The sequence below is a fragment of the Podarcis gaigeae genome (genome assembly GCF_964106915.1).
Source record: "Podarcis gaigeae genome assembly, chromosome: 9".
Taxonomy (NCBI): Eukaryota; Metazoa; Chordata; class Lepidosauria; order Squamata; family Lacertidae; genus Podarcis; species Podarcis gaigeae.
The window spans coordinates 50,449,472-50,472,963 of NC_139685.1; the positions used below are offsets into that span (position 1 = coordinate 50,449,472).

The window sequence follows — 23,492 nt, forward strand, 5'->3', positions numbered from 1 at the left end:
ATGTGCACACATAAACGGCCTCAGCTCTGCTCTCGTCATGGGCAACAAGTCATGTCCCAGAATGGCATCTGCACCAAAAGGCACATTCAGCCGGTTCAATGAAAACCATGTGGTCACTGCAATGCAGGTGGGAACAAGTGGAACCTGCAACAAAACGTTGTAGTGTGTAGTGCTGCCCTTCATGGTTCCAGCCAGGCAGCTATGCCCCTTTCCAGGATACTCCATTCCGTTCCCATTCCCACCCACTGTTTTACATTTCACATTTCCTCCTGCTCAGCAGTAAGTCAGCATTCCATGTCCACCAAGCTCAGTCTCACTAGCCTGCTCTGTGATCCACACCTTATGTTTTTTGCATGTGACAGGGGGACATCTGCCCTTATATTTCTGGTGGGATCTGATTAGACAATCCTCACTTTCAATTCTATGAATACATTAAGAGAATAATATTTTTAGAAGTGCTAGACTTCCAGTTTTGGTAAACATCCCAAAGATGAAAAAGCTATAGGTGAAGAAGTTAATACAGATCCTTTGGTGCCTTTGAAAGTCAGGCCAAAAGTAATTTGCCTCAAGCTATGCCGATTGCCCTAGGAATTGTTCAAGCTCTCTTGACTGTAATTTAAGGCTGATTTATGTGGTACATTTTTGTGGCCAAACCTCACATGCACCGGATTGTGTGTGTGTTTGTCTTTCCTAATCAGCAGCTCCTCTGCTGACTTGAGAGTCTCCATATTCAAAAGTCTTTCAAGCTTTTGCAGTGGAATCAAAATTGATCCAAAAAGCTCCAACATGCCATATGTAGCCCTCTTTCCAGTATGTCTGAGTAACAGACAAGAAATCAGGTTTTGTAGGTGATTTGTCTGCCTCTTAAAATGTCATGTGCATTGTCGTGCAAGATAACAGATCTTTGGTGATCGGTTCTGTGATACTTTGCCTTCTAAAATTATTCAAAGGCATGCCCAGATGTGCCTAATTTCAGTGATGATATCCTGCTTAGGGAAGCACATTTACTGAATTTGGGATTTACATTCAATAGCATGCACTGACTCCCCCATGCCTGACCACCATTCCCCATTCCATTTGTTGCTGGGCAATCTGCCAAGTGGAGCTCCATTTTAAGGCTTGAGTAGCTAAGCAGCTTTCCTTTACACGGAGCTGAATTGATAGGTTTGCTCCTGGATTAATCACACACATAGTTCCTTTGAGACAAAATTGCATGTGGCAATATTAAACCCTGGTCACCTTTGATGTAAAGATCAGACAATGAACCCATGAATGGCAAGGTTACACCACCATGCTATTCACCAGTAATTCTTTTTTTTACTACAGACGGAGATCAGAAATGCCAGTTTCTGAACCAATTATGAGTTGCTGGCTTAGGAGAACTTCCTATCAAATCCAAATTTGGGCTATACTCCATAGTCTATATTCACAACTGTAACCAATATCTTCCAGAATTGGATAAAGGTTTATAAAAGTGGGATCTTAACATTTTGTGGACGGACTCTAAGAGCACATGGATCTATTAGAACAGAGGAAGGCAGAGCTGCCAGCTTCTCAAGATGATGGGGAGCCCAACGCAATGTCCTGACTTTGCACATGCAACACCATGAGGAGCCAGGGGCAGAGCCAAATGCCCTCTGAGCATTAACATTGGGAACCCCCAAAGTGCCTTGGCCCCCAGGAGCTGGCTTCTATGGAGAAAGGCTTGAGACTACTGTTCAAAATATTGGGAGGAGTTCAACATTGCACCAAGATTGCACCAACATTGCACCAACACTTCGGCTTGCCTGATGGAATGATCCCCTATGATGTTGTTGTTTAACTTTGTTAGTTGCTTTATCTTGCTCAGGGCAACTGAAAGTGACTTGCAACCAACCAAACAGATAAGAACCCCACATAGATACACTAAAGGGATGCAAGTGGCGGGAGCCTAGGACTTGCCGATCAGAAGGTCGGCAGTTTGAATCCCTGTGATGGAGTGAGCTCCCGTTGCTCGGTCCCTGCTCCTTCCAACCTAGCAGTTCAAAAGCACGTCAAAGTGCAAGTAGATAAATAGGCGAGAAGGTAAACAGCGTTTCCATGTGTTACTCTGGTTCGCTAGAAGTGGCTTAGTCATGCTGGCCACATGACCCGGAAGCTGTATGCTGGCTCCCTCAGCCAGTAAAGCAAGATGAGCGCCGCAACCCCAGAGTTGGCCACGACTGGACCTAATGGTCAGGAGTCCCTTTACCTTTTAGATACACTAAAACCAAGAGAAGGGCCTACTGCATGAGGGAAATGTTTTTCAGGTGGATGACCCCACTCCCTCATGGGTGGTGGCGGGTGTTCTAGGCACCACAGATGAGTGGCAGGAAGGGGCAGGGGCAGAACTGGGTGGAGCAATGGTTGTGACAGCAGACTACATTCCAGCCATGTGGAAATCAAATGCTCTCTCTCTCTCTCTCTCTCTCACACACACACACACACACACACACACACACACACACTCCATCCAGGTGATCAAGAGGCACTGTCACATCACAAGGGCATTCCAACCAGGGTAAACATTTGAGCAGGGCTGGTGAAAGGTTTGGTCTGCGAAGGGTTTCAAGGGCTAAACATTGAGGGCTGGAGGATTGTGTTCTGTCCTTCTCCCACCCCAGGCTAAGAATCCTCATCCCTGAACTATAGTATAGGCTTTTATCCTAAATAAACAGCTCCTGTTGGGGCACCCTCACCGATAATGTGCTACGGGTTGCAATCCCAGTGAGCACAATGAATAGTGATCAGGTTATACTTGGGTCTTCCTTCCCTACATTGCTCCTCCTTCCCTACATTGCAATTGATTTGCTTTTTTGCTAATTGCCCACTGCTTTCTTAACCCTGGGTTGTTGTTGGGTTTCTTTACTGAATTCCCAAGTCCTAAATACTTAAGTGCTGGAGACGAACTGAATTCAACAGTGTGCTTCTTAATAATGCAGCCTTGATAGGCCATGTAACAGCAGATGGCACTAACGCACTAATAATAAACACTCCACAAAACAGCACCATATTTACACCACATCTACCAACCCATACTTTTCAGCAAGCATTTTAAAACACTCTTTTCTATAGATCAAAGAAGGCTGCAATATACCAGGTCAAGCTATTTGCACACTCTGCTTAGCCCACTATATTGTCTGCTTCTCTCATAGGGCAGCAGCTCTCCAAGGTCTTAAGGCAGACATCTTTCAAATCACCTGCCACCAGATCCTTTTAACTGGAGATGCCACAGGTTAAATCTGGGGATTTTTTGAAGTGGTCCTCTACCACAAAACTATGGCCCTCCCCCCTTTCATTTTTATTTAGCACTCAGTCTGAACGTTACCTATTTATTCCTCCTTTTACTAGCAAAGGTAATGGATTTATTTTCTGAATGGTTCAACATTTCCTAAGTAGCTACTGAATTTTCAAATCTGTGTTGAACTTTGTGGGTGTGGTGAGTTTTGTTTTTTCCTGTATCTATGTAGGTTTTGATATTCTGGTTTTATGCATTTATTTTATATTGGAAACTGTCCAGCGAACTTTACATGATGGGATGGTATACAAATGCCACAATACATACATACATACGTACATACATACATACATAAAACCTCACAGTGTCAACATTTCACATGACTTGCACCAGAATTGTACTTTTAAAATTTAATCAGGAATCTTTTTAGATAAAGGCTGTTCTCCTTTTAAATAAAGGCTGAATAATGAATGATCTGCACAGGCTACTCTGGCTATATTTTTATAACTATTGCTCATATAGGATTTGATCCCACAGAATTATGTGTACTCAACTCATTTCCTAGAAATATGTGCTTTCTGCAAGATCTCGCTCACGCCCGTGATTAACACTCTGATTGGCAACTGGTTCAAAAAAGGATTAAAATACTGACATTGGGATGGGCTGCAGTGAAATGTTACAGTGAATTCTTCGCATGTACCCTGCCAAGTTTGAGCTGTGTGACATTTCTAGTGAAAGGCATTTGAGATAGCAGGGCAGGAACTTTGAAAGGAACTGGCCTACTTTTGGGTCACTCCTTACAGTGGAAGGATGTAACGCAAAAAAGAGCATGACCAAAAACTATCTTAAAAGCAGAAGTGCTGTTGTTGTTTTTTTACCAATGCTCTGATATTTTCTTGTGATTCTGCATTTCTTAAGTGTATAATGCTTTCATAATCTTTCTCTCTTCCTCAGCAGCCAATTGAATCAGTTTTTAAAGGAACATCTATTTGAGATTCATATGAGATATACTCATCTGATTTGATCACAGTTGTTTATATTATCACTGCTGTTGACAAGAGGTTTAATGGCCTAATTAACCTATAGATTAAAAACAGGAAGGGGTTTAAAATGACAAACTGATTCCCCCCTCCCCCCCAAAAAATCATGGTTGTCTAGTCATGGGAAAAAGAAAGTGCACCTTCTTTGAATTTTGCAGTTCTGCATGTCAGGACATAATAGCAATCATTTGTTCCTTAGCAGGTCTTAAAATTAGGTAAATACAACCTCAGATGAACAACAACACATGACATATTACACCATGTCATGATTTCTTTAACAGAAATAAAGTGAAGATGCAGAAATCATGTGTGAAAAACTAAGTACACCATTATTGTTTCCATAGGAATCAAGAAGCTAAGTAGTAGACAAGGCCTGCTAATCAAATGCCCTTGCTTAATTGATCATCTGCAAGTGTGCCCACCTCTATAAAAGCCAAGGTTTTTGGGGGGGGGGTTTGGTCTGGAGCATTCAGATGTGCTTTAACACAATGCCAAAGAGGAAAGATGACACAATGCTCTTAGAGAAGCAAGTTCTGCTGTTCATGAAACTGGGAAGGGTTTTAAGGCCATTTCCAACCAATTTTATGTCCATCATTCTACAGTGAGAAAGATTATTCAAAAGTGGAAAACCCAGCAAATTCACACCAAGGTCAGACCATTCAATTCTCAGAGAAACTGCAAACAAAAACAAAAACACCAAGACTTACGTCTCGGGCTCTACAAGCCTCTGTTAGCATGTTTAATGTTAAAGTTGATGACAGTGCAATTAGAAAAAGACTGAATAAGTATGGTTTGTTTGTCATGTTTGTCAGGAGAAAGCCTTGTCTCTCTAAAGAGAACATGGCAGCACAGATTTGGTTTGCAGTTGCATCTGAACAAACCCCAAGACTTCTGGAACAATGTCCTTTGGACAGATGAGACAAAGTGGAGGTGTCTGGCAATAATGCACAGTACCATGTTTAGCAAAAATCAAACACAGCATATCAGCACAAGCACCTAACACCAACTGTCAAGCACAATGGTGGAAGGGTGATGATTTGGGTTTGTTTTGCAGCCACAGGATCTGGGAACCCGGCAGTCACTGAATCGACCATGAACTCCTCTGTAATAAAGTCTTCTGCAGTCAAATGTGTGGCCATCTGCCCGACAGCTGTAGCTTGGCTGAAATTGGGTCATGCAACAGGACAAGGATCCCAAGCACACCAGTGAATCTACAACAGAATGACTGAAAAAGAACAGAACCAGTCGATATCCAGACCCCAACCCAATTGAAATGCTGTGTGGGACCTTAAGAAAGCTGTGCATAAACAAATGCAAGCAAACCTCAATGAATTGAAGCAACGTTGTAAAGAAGAGTGGGCCAAAATTCCTCCACAACAATGTGAGAGATGGATAAAGTCCTACAGAAAACAATTACTTCATGCTATTGCTTCTAAAGGTGGTTCTACAAGCTTTTGAATCATAAGGTGTACTTAGTTTCTCCACACATGGGTTTTCCATTTTGGCTTTATTTCTGTTAAATGAATCATGACACAGAGTAATATGTCATGTGTTGTTGTTCATCTGAGGTTTTATTTACCAGCTAGGGAACAGATGATTGTTATTATGTCTTCATATGTAAAACTACAGAATTCAAAGAGGGTGCACTTTCTTTTTCCCATGACTATAAGCCAGAAGAAACTGATTTTACTTATGCTCCCCAGTTATGTTAAAATTTTCTTTTGATATCAGTGGAAATGGGACAAATCCAACTCTGCCTAGATTATGTACCATGTCACCTATTGCCTTAGATTTTGGAAATATGGTCCACGCATTATAAAATCTATTAACATGCATAGCACCCAAGATAAATTTAAAGCTTATCTTGCACCATTTTTTTAAAATAAAATATTTATTAAAATTTTTAAATACAAATGCAAAAATAGTAAACAATATAAAATATATCATAACATAGTTTCATAGCTTCTTTGGACTCCCTCACGTCTGTCGCTCCAACTTACATCAGTATAGATTTTTACCAACAATTTATCATCTTGTTTGTGTTCTTATGTCCCGTTCTTTTAAATGTAATATAATAAATCTCCAAAAGATTTATATTTTCCTCAATCTCACTTATCATCCTAATTCCATCTAATTTAGTGGTGCTCAATTATTTATGATCTAGCATCCTTCTTAACATTCAACCAAATTACAATATTTTTGTAAATAAATCTTAAATTTCTTCCAGTCTTCTTCAACCTTCTCCTCTCCCAGGTCTCGGATTCTGCCGGTCATCTCAGCCAGTTCCATATAGTCTATCAGTTGCATCTGCCATTCTTCCAGTGTGGGTAGATCTTGAGTTTTCCAATGCTTAGCAATGAGTATCCTTGCTGCCGTTGTTGCATACAGGAAAAAAGTTCTGTCCTTCTTTATCACCCTCTGGCCGACAATACCCAGGAGGAAGGCCTCTGGTTTCTTAGGGAAGGTATACTTAAATACCTTTTTCAACTCATTATATATCATTTCCCAGAAAGCCTTCACTCTAGGGCACGTCCACCAGAGGTGAAAGAAAGTTCCTTCATTTCCTTTACATTTCCAGCATTTGTTATCAGACAAATGGTATATTTTGGCAAGTTTAACTGGGGTCATGTACCATCTATATATCATTTTCATTACATTTTCCTTCAAAGCATTACATGCAGTGAAGTTCAACCCAGTGGTCCACAACCTTTCCCAGTCCTCAAACATTATATTATACCCGATATCCTGTGCCCACTTTATCATAGCCGATTTAACCATTTCATCTTGTGTATTCCATTTTAACAGCAAGTTATACATTCTTGAAAGTACCTTAGTCTTAGGTTCTAACAGTTCTGTTTCCAATTTCGATTTCTCCACCTGGAACCCTAACTTTTTGTCATTTTAAAGACTTCTTTAATCTGAGCGTAGTGTAACCAGTCTCGCACTTTATCCTTCATTTTCTCCAAACTCTGCAATTTCCAGTTGTCTCCATCTTTTTCTAGTATTTCCCAATATTTTGGCCATTTGGCCTCCATATTGGGTCTTTTTCGGGCCTGAAAGCCACCTTGGAGTTTTGTTTTCCAATAAGTCTTTATATTTTGTCCAGACATTAAACACTGCTTTTCTGACAATATGGTTCTTAAAGGCCTTATTAATCTTAACCTTGTCATACCATAAGTATGCATGCCAACCAAAAGGATTGTTAAAACCTTCCAGATCCAGTACATCAGTGTCTTCGAGAAGTAGCCAATCTTTTAGCCAGCAGAAAGCTGCGGCCTCATAATACAACTTTAGGTCTGGCAGGGCAAAGCCCCCTCTTTCTTTCGCATCAGTTAATATCTTAAACTTAATTCTGGGCTTTTTGCCCTGCCAGACAAACTTAGAGATGTCTCTCTGCCACTTCCGGAAGCACTCTGTCTTGTCCACAATCTGTAGTGTTTGGAACAAAAACAACATTTTTGGCAATACATTCATCTTGATAGCAGCAATTCGGCCTAACAAAGAAAGTTTCAATTTTGTCCAACTATCTAAGTCTCTCTTGATTTCTGACCAACATTTTTCATAGTTGTCCTTAAATAGACTCAGATTTTTTGCTGTTATGTTTACCCCTAGGTACTTTACTTTTTTAACCACATTTAATTCTGTCTCTCTCTGAAACCGTTCTGACTCTGTATCTGTCAAATTTTTTTCCAATACCTTGGTTCTCTGTTTGTTTAATTTAAATCCCGCCACCCGACCAAAGTCTTGAATCAATTGTAATACTCTTTTCGTACTAGATTCTGGCTCCTGCAGGGTCAAAACTAGGTCATCTGCAAAAGCTTTAAGTTTATATTGTTTCGCTCCGACCTGAATTCCTTCCACCAACCGGTCCCCTCTAATCCTATTCAAGAGCACCTCCAGAACCGAAATAAATAGCAAAGGGGAAATAGGGCAGCCTTGTCGTGTTCCTTTTTCGATTTTAAACTCTTCTGTAACCACATTGTTGACTATCAATTTAGCCTTTTGTTCTGAATATATTGCATCAATCCCATTCTCAAAACCCCGTCCCACTCCCATTTCTTTTAAATTTCCCTTCATAAATTTCCAGGAGATATTGTCAAAGGCCTTCTCCGCATCTATAAAAATTAACACTGCTTTTGTATTTATATCTGTTTGCAAAAGTTCCAAGATGTCAATAATGTTCCTTGTATTAGCAAACAAGTGTCTACCTGGGAGAAAGCCTGCCTGGTCCTTGTGGATTACTTCATTTAAAACTTTTTTAAGTCTACTTGCCAAAATGTCTGCAAATATTTTGTAATCCACATTTAAGAGAGAGATGGGACGATAGTTCTTAAGTTGTGTCTTTTCAGCTTCCGATTTTGGTATCAATGTGATAAAGGCTTCCTTCCACGATTCCGGCGCCCTCTTCCCCTCCATAATTTCGTTGCTAACCTCCATCAGTGGTTGTATCAAATAGTCTTTTAATGTCTTATAATACTTGGAGGTCAGCCCATCTGGCCCTGGAGATTTGCCCAATTGCATGTTCTGAATGGCTTGTTCAATCTCTTGTCGTGTTATTTTGCAATTCAGGATTGATCTATTTTCTTGTGACAATTTTGGTAGCCCATTTTTTTTCCAGAAATTGTTTAATCTCAACCTCGTCTTGCGGCCCTTGAGTGTATAATTTTTTGAAATATCTCTGGAAGCACTTTCTAATATCCACAGGGTTCTGAATGTTTCTTCCTTCAATCTCTAAATTTGTAACTGTATTTAGTTTTTGTCTCCTCTTCAACTGCCAAGCTAGCAGTTTTCCACATTTATTCGCCGATTCAAAAGTTTTTTGTTTCATTAGTTTAATCTTCCACTCTATTTCCTGGTTTATCAATTTAGAATATTGTGCTTGATGAAGTTTAATTTCTCTCAGAGTCGGCTGTGACTTCGGATTTGATCTTAACTTCTTCTCTAATTCTTTAATTTTCTCCAAGATTTTGTCTTTCCTCTCATTTTGTGCCCTTTTCTTTGCAGCATTCTGTTGTATCAAGAACCCCCTCATCACAGCCTTGCTTGTGTCCCAGATGATTCTTTTTTCCACCGTAGTGTTCAAATTTATCTCAAAATAGTCTTTCAAAACTTTTTGGGCCTTCTTAGTGATCTCCTGATCTCTAAACAAATTGTCATTCATCTTCCATCTAAAGGAGCCGGTTGGTAATAGTGTCATGTCCATCTTTACTGCATTATGGTCGGAGCAGGTCTTTGGGCAGATTTCCACCTTTCTGACCTTGGGTGCCAGACCTCTAGATATCCATATTTGGACAATTCTTGTCCATTGTCAAACATGGAACTGGTGCTTGATTTGCTTGATGTGTTTCTGGAGCAGACTAGCTGACCATATTGGAAAATCTTGGACCATTCTTATTTATTAATTTCAGAATATTTATAGCCCATCCTTCCTCTAGATCAGAGCACTGGATGACTCTTTCCCCCGTAACCTAATACACAGGGCTGTTGTGAGGATAAAGCTGGGGGCATTTGATATGTCACTCCGTAAGAAGGGTGGGATAAAATGTGGAAATTAGGGTTTCCCAGTGGCATATTTAGATCACAGTAAAAATAAAATAAAATTGCTTAATTTTACCAATAGATTTAAATGGAATCAAGAATAGAGTGGAGTGTGTGTGTGTGTGTGTGTGTGTGTGTAAGTAAGTAAGTAATAATGCAAAGCTTTATTGAAAAGAAATGAAAGGAGAATCCCCCAAATTAATGTTGTTTTATTGGAAAGAGCAGCAATACCCTGTAGGGCAGAAGAGAGGTAGGAGGTAGGAGCCATTTTTCCTGACAATTGGAGCCCTGGAGACACATTGATGATATATATGAATTAAACTTCACAATGCATTCTCCACTCTAAGAGAGATTTACCATCAAATAACATGATAAGAATAAACAGCAGCATCAGAAAGTGCTGTAGATGAATTTTAGCTTCTCTATCTGCCTCAATACCTTCAGGAATGACTGGATATTCTTGTTTGATAGATGTTTATTTTGTATGTACAGACTGTGCCGAAGATTAATCTGATACATGCCGGATGTGTTGTTGAGCAGGGCAGAGTTCATGTTTTGCATACCAATTTGAAACAAGAAAGTGACTTTTGTCTGGGATATCTGAGGGAACCCGTTGCCAAGAAGCATATAATGTAAGTCTGTCATATATAATGTTACTGTTTCTTCAGAATGAACGTCGTTTTTGAAGAGCTTTTGGCTTTATTTTTCTCCAAAGTAGTGGAATGAATAATATCAACAAATAAACTGAACTGGAACATTGCAATAAATTTGTACTGGTTTACATGTCTCTAGGTAGCTGTTGATGGAAAAATATGCCTTTTGCCCTAGAGTTGCACGTTAGTTGGAAATGTCTGGATATGGCTATTGAAGTTGTCATTAAATTTATAGGGATGGTTTCTAACTAAGTAATACTCATAGCAGACCCATTTAAATTAAATGGGCAGGACTCTGGCCTCCAAGTCACACAAAGTTTTTGAAAATATTCTTTTACAAAAATATAATATGAAACTGGAAGACACACTTGTTGATTTTCCTGATGAACATGGATCAGAATTAGTCCATGGAAGTGATTTGTACAACTTTGCCAGCCTCAAAACTTTGCAAACAGATGCTCTCTCTTGGAAATCTTGTTGAATCCTCTTCCCATAAAAAGCCAGCATCTGGAATGGAAAGACACACCTATATAGTGTTATCTCAAGATGACCTCATATCATTCGGTAATCCTTCATTTTAGCTGATGTATCAGTTCCTCCAGGCCTTAAGAAATGAACCTGTTGAAATGAGCCTGCAACTAGGATGGGACCAGGTTGTGTAGGTCATGAGAAATGGGGGTGGGGGTTATTGACACAAATTTGGCAACATCCATTTATTCATTTCTTTGCATGCTTGACAAACATATTGATGGTTAAACACGGAATGTTATTTAGTTATTGGTCTGTGCTGCATCCTATGCAATTAAATTTATAGCATAATTTCATGCTGGGTGAAAAAGTATTTCCTACAGGGAAACCACAAAACCCATAGTCAAGTTGCATACTTTCTGTTTCTTATTTGGATTTTAAAAATGCAGTTGAATGGCAGCTATTACAAGCGTTACTAGGAACAAAAAACCTTTGCAGTTCATTAGTCTCTGTGCTACAATTAGGGGTTTAGAGCAGGTCCAGTTCTTTCTTCTCCTTCATCATACCCAGATGAAAGAAAATGCCTTGCTTGTGGAAAGGGGTGTGGGGAGAGAGCAACATGACTAAGGGGGGGGGGACCAAAGATTCACATCATTCGTCGTGTGTAATGTGCCTTCACAAAATATTTTGCTTTGTTTCTTTTACCAGTTCAGGCACTGGTAACTTCAAGGCTGGACCACTGCAGTGCCAGTCTGTTTGGACCTTCCCCTGCTGGTCAGAGGGTCAGAGTTTTTCAGAAGATAGTCATTCAGAAATTGCAGTTCTTGCAAGCTGCAACAGCAACCCCTCTTGATGATGTAATGTGCCTTCGCTGCTGTTGAATGGCTTTATGGTTCAAGAGACTCAGTATTGTTGATGTTGTAAGGTGCTAAATCCTAACCCTGATCTGCAATCCCTGATCAGGGAGTTAGGATTAAGCAGAGATGTACCTCTGATGACTTCTGCTGCTGTAAATGCCCCTGCTGTACCTGCCCAAAGTCCAAATGGTTAGGAAGCTACCACTCCTTGCCTGCATAAGGCTCCAAATCAGAGCATTTCAGTGGCAAGGCAGGGGTAGAAAAGAACCAGCCATAGATTCACCAGAATCAAAGCCACTATATCCCCCTGAGCAGGGTCTGATTTGACAATCAAAATATCCTCTTGGTGTTAGCATTTCTATACCACCAGACTAAAAATTGCGTGGAGACAGAAAGCCATTCTCAATAGCCACTCCATATTCCCTTAGAGGCTCATTAAAATCAAATATTGCAGGTTCTGTAGACTTTTCTTCTCTTTTTTCATTATCAAATGCACAAATACAAAATCAAATTTATCTTCATATAACAGGAAGTTCACCTTATCAAATGCCACAGGTCCTATGGCCATAAAAAAATAAATAAATTTCATTAGAAAATGAACAAATCCAAAGGTAAATTTATTATCATATAAGAGAAAATTCTCCTCAGGAAGTCCATAATCATGAGCCCTATAAAGGAAGCAGAGCTAGCTTCTGTTACCTTAAGGCAACAATATGCTCAGTCACAAAATTACCTCAAATTACAGTATTTCACAAACACGAAAAAGACTAAAACAAAGAGTCAAGTATTACCTCAGATTTAACAGGCTATGTTGCCATCATAAAATTAACAGCCTCTTAAAAGTTTCTATTCCCTTTGCAATATCTACCCTAATATCCTCACCAAGTTTCTCAGCCAAGGGTTTCTTTGATTTCTTTGGGGAAGAAGAAAGAGAAGAAAATGACATATCGGTCCTGATGATGGTAAGAAAACTAAAGATTTCAGAAGGATAGCTTTCTAAAACTTTATATCAGTATATTCAAATTACATTAACAGTATAGTCCTGTGCATGTCTGCTCACAAGGAGCCCCTAATGAGTTCAATGGGACTCACTCCCAGGTCAGTTTTGCATAGGATTATTGCCTAAAGGTGTCATTGCTGAACCCAGGCATCCTCCAAACTTTAAAGACTACACCTTTTAATTCTTTCCTTATTATTAGACATTGAGAAGAACCTGATTTGGTTTGCACTTAAAGGTAAACCTCCCTAAATTCCACTTTCCAAAGCAAAGTGAGAACTGAAAAACATCCATCTGTCAGGATTGTTTGCCTATAGTACTACTGTACTTTTCACTTTTTGAGCCACCCTTTACCACTTTCCCATTTTATTTGCAGGTTTCTGTGATCTTCAATGGGTTTTCAAAGTATAGGAATCTTCATTAAAACAAGTGAGGGCATTGGTCCATCTAGCCCAATATTGTCTACTGTGACAGGAAGTGAGATTCCAAGGTTTCCTGCAGGTGCTTTTCCTAGTCCTATCTGGAGATGCTGGGGACTGAACCTGGGACCTTGTACCTGCAGGGCAGGTGCTCTACCTGAGCTGTGGTATTTCCCCCTTTTGCTTCTTGCTGTTTTAAAAAACACTAGTGGCATTTGAGTTAATTATCTTCCTTCCTTTCCTACCTTTGTGGGCAGCAACATCTCCTGTGTCCTTCAGCTGTCTTAGATGCTTGTTTCTTGTATTGCACACATTTGACAAAAAGATCACTTACCCAGAAACTCCTCTCCTCAAAGCCAATAAAATTAGAGAGGGGCTGTTTTCTATGCCTGAGGTAGCTCAGCTTGTCTTCCACCATTTCCATCAAGGCAGCCTCGACACCTGACAAATTGAACACGTCAACACAGTATTGGTACGAGCTTCAGTGTCACCATTCATGAAAGAGAAGAGAAAGGATAGAATAGCTTTGTAAAATGCCGGCGTTTGCACATTTCTATTTTTCTCTTGGCTTACTAAAGAGCACCATTATGAGATCTCCCCAGCTAAAACAGCGTTAGCTTTCATATTTTGTTTCCTATAACTTATCTCCAGCATCGCGAGGCGGGGGGACTCTCCTGGGAGTATGCCCCTTCTGAATCCAGTTCTGTGTCAGGGATCACATGTTGGAGTGTTTCCCTTCATCAATAAAATATTCTTGAATACAGAATGTAAGCATGACAGGGAAAAGGCTAGACAGAATCTGATCCCCTGTTATTTTCATTTATTTATTTTCAGTATTTATAAGTTGTCTTTCTGCACCAAGTCCACCCAAGGTGGCAAACGCAGTACAACAAGGAAACACAACCCAATCCAATCTGCCCAAATAGAACCCAAAAATGTATGAGATTGGTATAAAATCAGTACAATTTTTTTTCCAAAGCCACAACAGTAAAACTACAAAATACGCTTGTATTTTTTTATTCTGAGACCAATCTGTATTCTGAAGAGAACTGTATCAGATGAATGAATGTCTAGAAGCCCATACTCATTTATCCAAGAATGCAGTTGCCAGAATTCCAGGCTGTAGCCTAAGGAATTATTCTAAATTATAAAGAGCTTCCATAGGTGAATTGATCCATCTCTTCCTTCTGCCACTCTGCCCACACTCACGATATCCTAAATCCAAATTATCCACAATCCATATCTATTTAGTACATGCCCTGAAAACCTCACAGAATGGAGATTTCACAATCTGCCAAGAGAGGCTGTTTCGTTCCTGAACTGTTCATATGGTTAGGAAGTCATGTTCTCCTGCTTCACCTACGTACACTTTCCTGAAGCTTGAACACATTGCTTCTTCCTCTGTCCTTGGTATAGTGGGAACAACCACTGTATTGTTTTCAAGACTGAAGTACTTCTGATGCCCTGCTTTTGCGTGAGAACATAAGTTGTGTAATTTCCTCCGTTTTCTTTATTAGTCAGCTACTCAAACATGTGAATTGAGAGTTTCATCACCCCTTGTTGAATTCACAATAGCAAATATTCACAAAGGGTAGATTCTCAAGGGATGTCTACTGCTATACAGACAGCAAACCTGCAACTCTGAAAGCACAATATGTTTTTCCCCTGTTCTGAAGACATAAATACTTAAGGATGTAACAACATATTGACGGTGTTAGAGAGTTATAGAATGATAGTGCTGAAAGGAAACAGAAGGTCCTATTGTCCAACCCCCAACTAGAAAGCTGTACCATCCATTCTGTGATTTATTATTATCCAAACCTCTTATTCACACTCACAGTGAATTTTTGATAGAACTACTCCTGATGATTCAGGAGAGAAAGCCAATACACACTATCAAAAGTTTAAAAGTACCGGTAAGTTAAAATGTAACTTCCATTGCAAGTTTCACCATGTCTCCTTGGAAGCCCCAATAAATTCGTTGGGGCTTACTCCAAGGTAAATGGAGTTAAGATTGCATTCTAAGGCTAATAGCACATGCTCCATATACAGGCAGGACACCATCTCCCTACGGGAGGTGATCTGTACATCTCCAAGGGTAAACATATCATTTCACTTTCACTCTTTCTTCCACCCTCTTTTGCAGAATGTAGAAAGCTCCTCACAAACAGATGTAGACTAGGAGTATTACACACATGCATGTACATCACCTGAACTATCTACATTTGATCACTGCAAATAGAGAACTGGAAGCTAGATATATGAACTGACCCACTGGAAACAACTGAGATGATGTGAATATTCTGTCGGTGCTGTTTTATTTGTAATTGCACATTCACACATGCCAGCCATCAATGGATATTATAATTATCACATGATGAATATCCATGTCCCCAGTTCCATGAAGTGTTACTGTTTGTTCTATCAGCTAATTTTCTTCAGCATGCATTGTTTTCTAAGGCACAAAAGTTCTAAGCTATTGAACATAAGCACTCCTCCTCCTCTGTGGTCTATGTGGCTGTTCTTGTTGGAACAGCTCTATGGCATTTATTCAAGGAGGGAAGGAATTGCTTTTTCAGTGATCATGATTTGGCAAGGGGAAAGCCAGGAAAGGATGCCCAGATTCAGTCTGTCAGGCCCATTTTTTTTCTCATCAGTTTCAACAGCAAATTTATTTTGCCAGTTTCAGGAAGATGTGGAACACACTCATACACTTGCTTGATACTGAGCTGGAATCTGAAATTCATTTAAATTTGTGAAAGGAAGAAACCATAACAGTCTGAGAGTGTAGCTCTTCTCTTACTCACTCTCTCTGAAAAAGGTACTTAAACAGTGATCTGAATAGGTAACTTGTATGTAGAATTGACTTTGGAAGTTGCAAGAAAACAAAAATGTACCATATTGACTAAAATGCCCTCCTTCTGCTGTACAAACATGTCCGTGATATACTTCTGAAAATACAATTATTCTGTGTATGTGTTATTAAAGATCCAGTGTAGTGGTGAGGCTGTTGGATTAGGAACTAGGAAGCCAGGGTTCAAATTCCTACTGCAGCATGATGCTCTCTGAATGACCTTGGGCCATTCATAGTCTCTCAGCCTAATATTGAGAAGATAGAGAAATGCTATTGGATGAGAAGAGAAAAGGCGGAACTACTCGACACCTACTTTGCCTCTGTCTTCACCCAAAAGAAAGGCAGTGCACAACCTGATGATAGCAGAATAACTGATGCAAAGAGGGAACTGCAGCCCAAGATAGGAAAAGATGTGGTAAGGGAACACCTAGCCTACTTTAAATGAATTCAACTCTCATAGCTGCTGTCTATAATCTTCCAGGATACCCCTGTTATTTCCTTGTGTCATTAACCGTTTTGTGGAGGAGTGGTATCTTTATTGAGGTGTTGTTGTTTTTTTGAAAGCTTATAATATCCTGCCCCCGAGCTTTGTGTTCTCTTGTAATAGCAGATAGACTTCAGACTCCAAGGATGGAAGAGGAGCAACTTTAAGTCCCCTACCATTCTAAAACTGAGGGCCTAGGCCAAGAATAATGCTTAAAAACCCAGGTGGCTGAGGAGGCTAGATTCTTAGGTCCCTGAGGACAAGCAAGATGAGTTTCTTGTCCTTTTTCCAGGACTGCCAATTGACGCTTCCTGGTCCTGCAGTAAGCCCAATTCCCTTCCCTGTTCTTATCTAAAGATGCCTCCACTAAACTAAAAAAGTAAAGGTTCCATATGGATTCCAGATGCTTAATGCATAACTGGGGGGGGGGGGGAGATAGAGCATAAATAACCATCAAGATCACATTCCAAAATGCAAAGCATTAACAAGCTGGAAAGAAAAGGCTGTGGAATAAAATCCCTTGAAATTAAGTAATGCCAAGGAAGGGTAAGAAAACAGATTCTCCCTATACCTGTCCATTTCTCCATTAGCGATTTTCCAGATGACCAGAGTCTTGGTTACAAACTACCTCAGACAGGATTTTTAGGAAAGTGTTTCTTTGGTTGAATGAATAATCATTAAATGTTGGGCTCTGAGCTATAACATATCCCGTTCGATTTTTGAAAGTACTTACCATGATGCCCCCATAGGATAAAGTGAACAGTTTTAAGAGCCAAATTGCATGAGAGTACATTATAATTTCAGTTCATTCTTTCTTTTTCTCGCAGTAGAAGGGAAAAGTGGATGTAAACCTTTCCTCATAATAAGAAAGGATGCCAGTAGCTTTCGTAATTTCAAAAGGTGCCAGAAGATAATGGCAGGGAACTTTGAATATAGCAATTGGCTACTGAGAGTAAAATCTGGGTTCTACATTTATGTGACATTTGATTTTCTCTAAAGGTAACCATTTCAGGGGCTACAAAAATACTCACAAGCCCACTTTCACCTTTCACTCTTTTGCACATTTTTCCATACCCATGTGCAGCCATTGTTTCTGGTGCTTGCAATAATATAGGTCAAGAATGGGAAACTTGTGGTCCTTCAGATGCTACTGGACTCCCATCTAGGGCTGCCATATTTCAAAAAGTGAAAAGTGTTGAGCTTTTTTGTGAAATCTCAAAAGAAAATCGAGATTTCTACACTACTGACATGGGCTGCCATTCGAGAACCGGATACTATGTCTGGGAAATTCCAGACGTATGTCAATCCTACTCTCATCTGGGGGCAGCTAAACTAAATTTGGGGGTGCCAGGCGGATCTTTGCACTGCGGTGGAGCATATGCTAAAGACGGCCCTGGGGCCAATGTTCTATATGGATGCACGTCCAAATATGTGATATGATGACGGTTCAATGCAGGGGAAGAGCAGTAGCTCAGTGGTACAGCATTTGTTTTGCATGCAGATGGTCCCAATTTCAATCTCCAGCAGTTGCCAGTAGGACTGGAAACACTAGAGAGTTACTGTCAATCAGTGTAGACAACACCGAGCTCAGTGGACCAACGGATTCATCTGGTATAAGGCAGCTTCTTGCCTTCCTGTGTCTACAATGGCACCTGCATTTGGATGTGTACCCAGATGTCAATCCAAATACATTCCTAAATCAGGTTGCCATTCCTCTGCAGTGTGCATCCCAACATAAAGGTGCATCTTGTAAAGGGAGCATGTTCCCCTTCCCCCCTGACTGGATGTAAACTTGTGGGATATGGGGAGCTGTTTGCAGCTGCTGGAGGTAAAAATGTTTCAGCTCAGCGCTAAGATCATCCAAGCTAAAAAGACTCACCTAGCACTGGGGAAGTTTGAGAGCACAAGGAGAAGGAGACGACAGAGGACGAGATGGTTGGACAGTGTTCTTGAAGCTACCAACATGAGCTTGACCAAGCTGCGGGAGGCAGTGGAAGACAGGAGTGCCTAGCGTGCTCTGGTCCATGGGGTCACAAAGAGTCCAACACGACTAAACAACTAAACAAAAACAACAACAGGACTGCTCAAATAGAATCAGTTCATTAAAGGAGAATCAATGGAAAATTTTAAGTTCTCGATGGGGCCTGATAATATGCAAGTATATCGTATTTTATTGCTTGGAAGTGTGCTTGGTGTGAAAATTCCTTAATTGATTGATTGAGTGATTAGATTTAAAAGCTTAAAAGTTTCCGTCTGTATCAGTCTCACTCTCACAAAAATAATAAATAGATAGTCTAACCTAAGGGTAGGGAATTTGTCTCCCCTGCCCTGCCACACACCACAGATATTGTTGGACACTGAGCATGCTGTCTGAGGCTGATAGCATTTGGAGGGTCACAGTCTTCCCATCCCTGTTCTAAACTAAACAAACCCACAAAGTGGAAATTCTTAATGGCAAGGTGAAAGAGTGACATGCCCAATGCTGCTTTGTGATCTCCTGGCTGGGCAAGCATTCAATTCATCTCCAGGTCCAACATTCTGTCTTCTGGATTGCATTTGTCCTCAGTCCATGTCTCTGTTATATTTGTGAGTCACTCAGAGAATGATGTTATTGGGCTGCCAACATAAATGCTGCAACTAAATAAGTAAGTAAGTAAATAAACTGAAAAATTGCCCAAGCATTTTAGCTTTTTTTAAAACAAACAAACCACAGAATGCTCAGAAAAGTAATGACTATGTACAGGATTTGTGTGTCACCAACAAATTAATGGCAGTTCCCACATACAAGTCTTCTAGCATGTGCAAATAGCAGAAAGTGAGAGAAACAGGAGTGAGGGTTTTTTTGGAGATCTGCAAATGAGAAAGAGTGGTGTTCTGCTTCTTGGGGCCTCCCATAGACACCCAGCGGGGCTGTTCTTAATCGTTTAGTCAAATGTGGTGAAATGACTTTAGAAAACAGCAATGATATTGCATTGTGGGGTAGGCAGGGCCATGCACTTATTTTGCATGAAAAATCAGGGTTCCAAAATGTGCAAGTACCTCCACAACTACATGAAGCTTCCCCGCTGCAGACCATCATCCTTTAAGTTGTGTAAGGGTCTGAGCTAGCACATTCACACATCTTCCCTGTCCTTGTGGGTTCATTTAAGCACTGTTATGAATGCCTGAATAGGGCTACAGAAGTCAGGGCAAGGGCAGCAAACTCCTCTGCCATGTGTTGGAACCATACACATGCCAAACATGTGCAAAATGACTTATGGCTTAGGTCAACTTTTATACGGTGGATTGCCATGATGTGATCATAGAAAGCTAGCATATTAGAGTCAAGGGTTGTAATCTAGTCATTTCCGTCACATGCTAGATTTCTACTTAAGTAAAGCAAATAAGTACATGCTTATTTTCTCTCACCAAAATCAATGAAATTTGTACGTCCTTGACCATGCCATTGTGCTCATTAGTTAAGAAACTTGCTGAATTATCCCTTAGCCTTTTTTCAAGTTTTTTTCCCCTTTTCCCTAGAAAATAAACATGAAACAGAATATCATAAGACAACAATGATGTCTAAATCATTTAGTGCATGCTTCAATCATTTTAGTCACCATGTTACCATTCATTCCATGGAAGGAAATTTATAGACGGTTGCAATAGATCTGTCCCTTCACATTTGCATTTACTTCATCTGCAGAATCCTATACTTTTGCACAATTGCTTTTAATGCAAGAAGTGATTCTCACATATAAAGTCCTAGTACTAGAAAGATTGGGATTCCAACCAAACTTATGCATGCCACCTGGAATGCAGCCTTTTCACTAGACTTTGATTGATTGTGACAGTTTATATCCGCCAAGAGATCCTACCCATAACAGGAGAACTGCCTGCATTTTATATACCTTGAATTCAGCTAGACTGGATTTATATGTCTGAATGCAAAGCAGGCAGGAAACCTTTTGGACACTGGACAGGAAGTCTTGTGAAAGGCAAATTCTTAAGCTTTTCATTCAGTCACACTTGTTTAAATTCCTTTGGGAAAGGTATATTTTTTCACAGCCTTTGGCATCCTACAAATTCAAGCTGTGGCTATTCATGCCCACGCACAATACTGACTACTGTGGCATGGAAGCCTGTATAGATTGTCCCCATGCAATAAGGGGGGAAAGGGCGGGGAGAACTTTATTTAGTTGCAGTAAGTCTCACTGCTTTCATCTTTGAATGCCTGGGCAAAGATTTTCATAGAAATGCAAACATTTCATTTAGAAGTATTGATGTGCGTTAGATAAATTACGTGAACAAAGCCAATGTTGATGACGACAACAGCATCAACAAAAACAGTAGTATTTTTAAATCCTGCAGTTCTCACTAAGCACTGTTTCACTAAGTACAATAGCTTTAAATTACTGTACATCCCTTCCCACATCCTACATCCCAAGTAAGTTCTTGTATAGCTGTAAACTCTGGAAACTGAAGAGGAAAGCAAGCAAATGTCTGTGGATGTTTTGTTCTTTGTTCCCTTTTTTGCATCTCTCCCCCCCCCCCCCCATGAAGTTCTCTTTTCCAGTCACATGGCTCCATTGGGGATCAAATTGTTTATTTGCAAAAGCACAATTTCATAAATTTATTTAGCATCATTCCATTCCAAAGGCTTGTGTGCACATTTGTCAGTATCTAGAAGACCTTCCTTAAACCAAGTCAGATTAACAATCTATCTAACTTAGTTTTGCCTACACTGAATGGTAGAAGTTCTCCAGGGTTTCAGAGAGAGAGATTTCCAACTCTCAGCTGGAAATGTCAAAGTTGGGATACGGGGCCTTTTGTGTGTGGAGCACACACTCTACCACCAAGCTGCAGACCTTTCTAATTGCTTCAACAGATTTAATCATTATGCTTTCCTATACTTTGCTTTTCAGTTGTGTTCAAGTGGCGAAACAGTAGTTTCATGCATTCTGAGGGCATTCTTTTGTTAAAATACTTACAAACAACTAACACCGAATGGTACTAGCTTTAAAGTTAGGTTTTTCATGTTAGGTTTTTAAGGCGTGCACCTCTATGAAGAGTTTTAATTTCCAAACATCTAGTTAACAATGGAGGTGTCATATCAACCCGTTCATCTAGTTTAGCATCCTGTGTCTGGCAGTGTCTGGGTAATACGCAGAGGTGTTGAGTGAAAAGCCACTGTGGTACACCTGGGTAATTGTGTAACATTATATCGTACGCTATAGCAAACACTGCTTTTGACTGCTCCCTTCTGTGATTAATTTAGCCATGTGGCTGAATAATTGATTTCCCATGCATGAGTTGTATTTAGTAAGGGTGGAAAAGATTGATATTTCTGAATCTCCAACAACAAATAGTTTAATTTCAATAACATTGTGATGAGGTAGTTTTATGTTTTGGGGTCTTTGTTATTGCGTTGCTTTAAAAAGGAATTATATCACTTACATGCGCACACAGATATGTTAAAAGGACCTATAGGGTGGAGAATCTGAGGCCTGGGGGCCAAATGTGCCCCACATGTCTCTCTAGCTGCTCCTTCCAGGACACACTCATCAGTGGACTTGTTGTACACCCTGAAGTATTCTTGCCTGGCTGGAATATGTCCTTGAACTGTGATAATGCTTCTTCCTTGCTTGGATGGAGGATGGTGGTAGAGGAAGATATGCAGAGAAACCCCTGAGTTTTGTGTGGTTGAAATGTTTGCCACTATACAAACACAAGAGTCACATCCTTGATGCTGCCTACTTTTACCTCTAGCCGCACCACAACTGAAATACACTATGGCCCTTGGAAGGTTGTCATAATGGAATTTTGCCCTCAGGCTGAAAAATATTCTCCACCCCAGCTTTTGGCTTGGGCCAGTTTTGGCCAATGTTTCTAGATGACCATAATCTTTAGAATATTATCGATCATATAAGGTGAACATAAAGAGGCATGAAATGAGACTGTGGGGAGAGAGAGGAGTTTAGCTTGACTGGAAACAAATGGACTTGAGGGTGCCCCCCTAAAGATCTGTGCTGTTGTTTTGAGAACCACAAACAAAACCTGTTGGTTTGCTGCCTATTTTATTAACTACTACTACTACTATTATTATTATTATTATTAGGGATCTACTTACTTCCAGTAGGCTCTGACTGTATATTTGTAAATGAAAGAAAAATTGCAAAGACAGGATAGGCTTCTAGCTCTCTCTTATCCAGGGGAAACTAAACCTGGTGGCAGTAATCTTGGGTTCCTAGAAAGCATATAGAGAAGTGAGGTGCATGTCATAGTATTATACCGCAAAATGCATGTTTTGTGACTTCACAGTTTCTCCAAATCCCCCCCCACCAGCGAAACAAGGCTGTACCTTTGGCCTCCATCAGTTCTCCATTGTAAACAATGGAGTTCACTGTAAACAATGGAGTCATGGCAAAGCTAGGTACATACTCCACACCTTATTCCTGCAGTAAGAGGAGTGTAAATATTTATTTATTTATTTACTCCTCTTATGTGCACCCCGCCAACATTTGCCCATAGGCAACTACATTGGAAAAGAAACACTGCGGGCGACATCATAATTTGCTCACTGTATCAACCTGAAGAAACATGTTTCTTTGGAAAACATTAAAGACTTCTTCATATCTGGAAAGTAAGACCTTTGGAAAGAATACAGAGGCTGTGTACACACAACCATTTATTCTGGCTTCAGTACACTCCCACCTTTGGTTTGGGAAGTAGTTTACACAGCACATTAGTCACAATCCATATCTATCATGGATCTATTAAAGTTGTGCGCCGGATTTGGCCAAAGCCTGAATTCCGGGGCAAATTGGGCCTTTTCCAAGGCTGCCAGGAGCTGGTGCATCAAGCAGTAAGGAGAGGCAAGGATGAGGGATAAGAAGGCAGGGAGACCACAAAAAATTCACAGTTAGCCAAAAAGCTTGGGCCTCACA

At 40.2% G+C, this 23,492-nt stretch overlaps 1 protein-coding gene across 3 annotated transcripts in view; it reads right to left on the minus strand.

Moving 5' to 3' along the window:
* Nucleotides 1–23,492, minus strand: part of LOC310852477 (uncharacterized protein) — a 131,560-nt gene that overhangs the window by 31,117 nt on the left and 76,951 nt on the right. Inside the window, exons 3-6 of one of the 3 annotated variants that reach the window (XR_014568112.1) lie at nt 22,676–22,792; nt 19,975–20,081; nt 13,563–13,669; nt 11,806–12,370 (exon numbers count right to left, since the gene is read on the minus strand). Coding sequence is in view for 1 of the 3 variants with exons in the window: in XM_083756066.1 (XP_083612192.1) it covers nt 13,563–13,669 (107 nt within the window). In the remaining 2 variants the exon portion in view is untranslated. Of the gene's footprint in view, nt 1–11,805; nt 12,371–13,562; nt 13,708–19,974; nt 20,082–22,675; nt 22,793–23,492 lie in introns of those variants that run through there. The other 2 variants (XR_014568113.1, XM_083756066.1) reach the window with 2 other exon arrangements.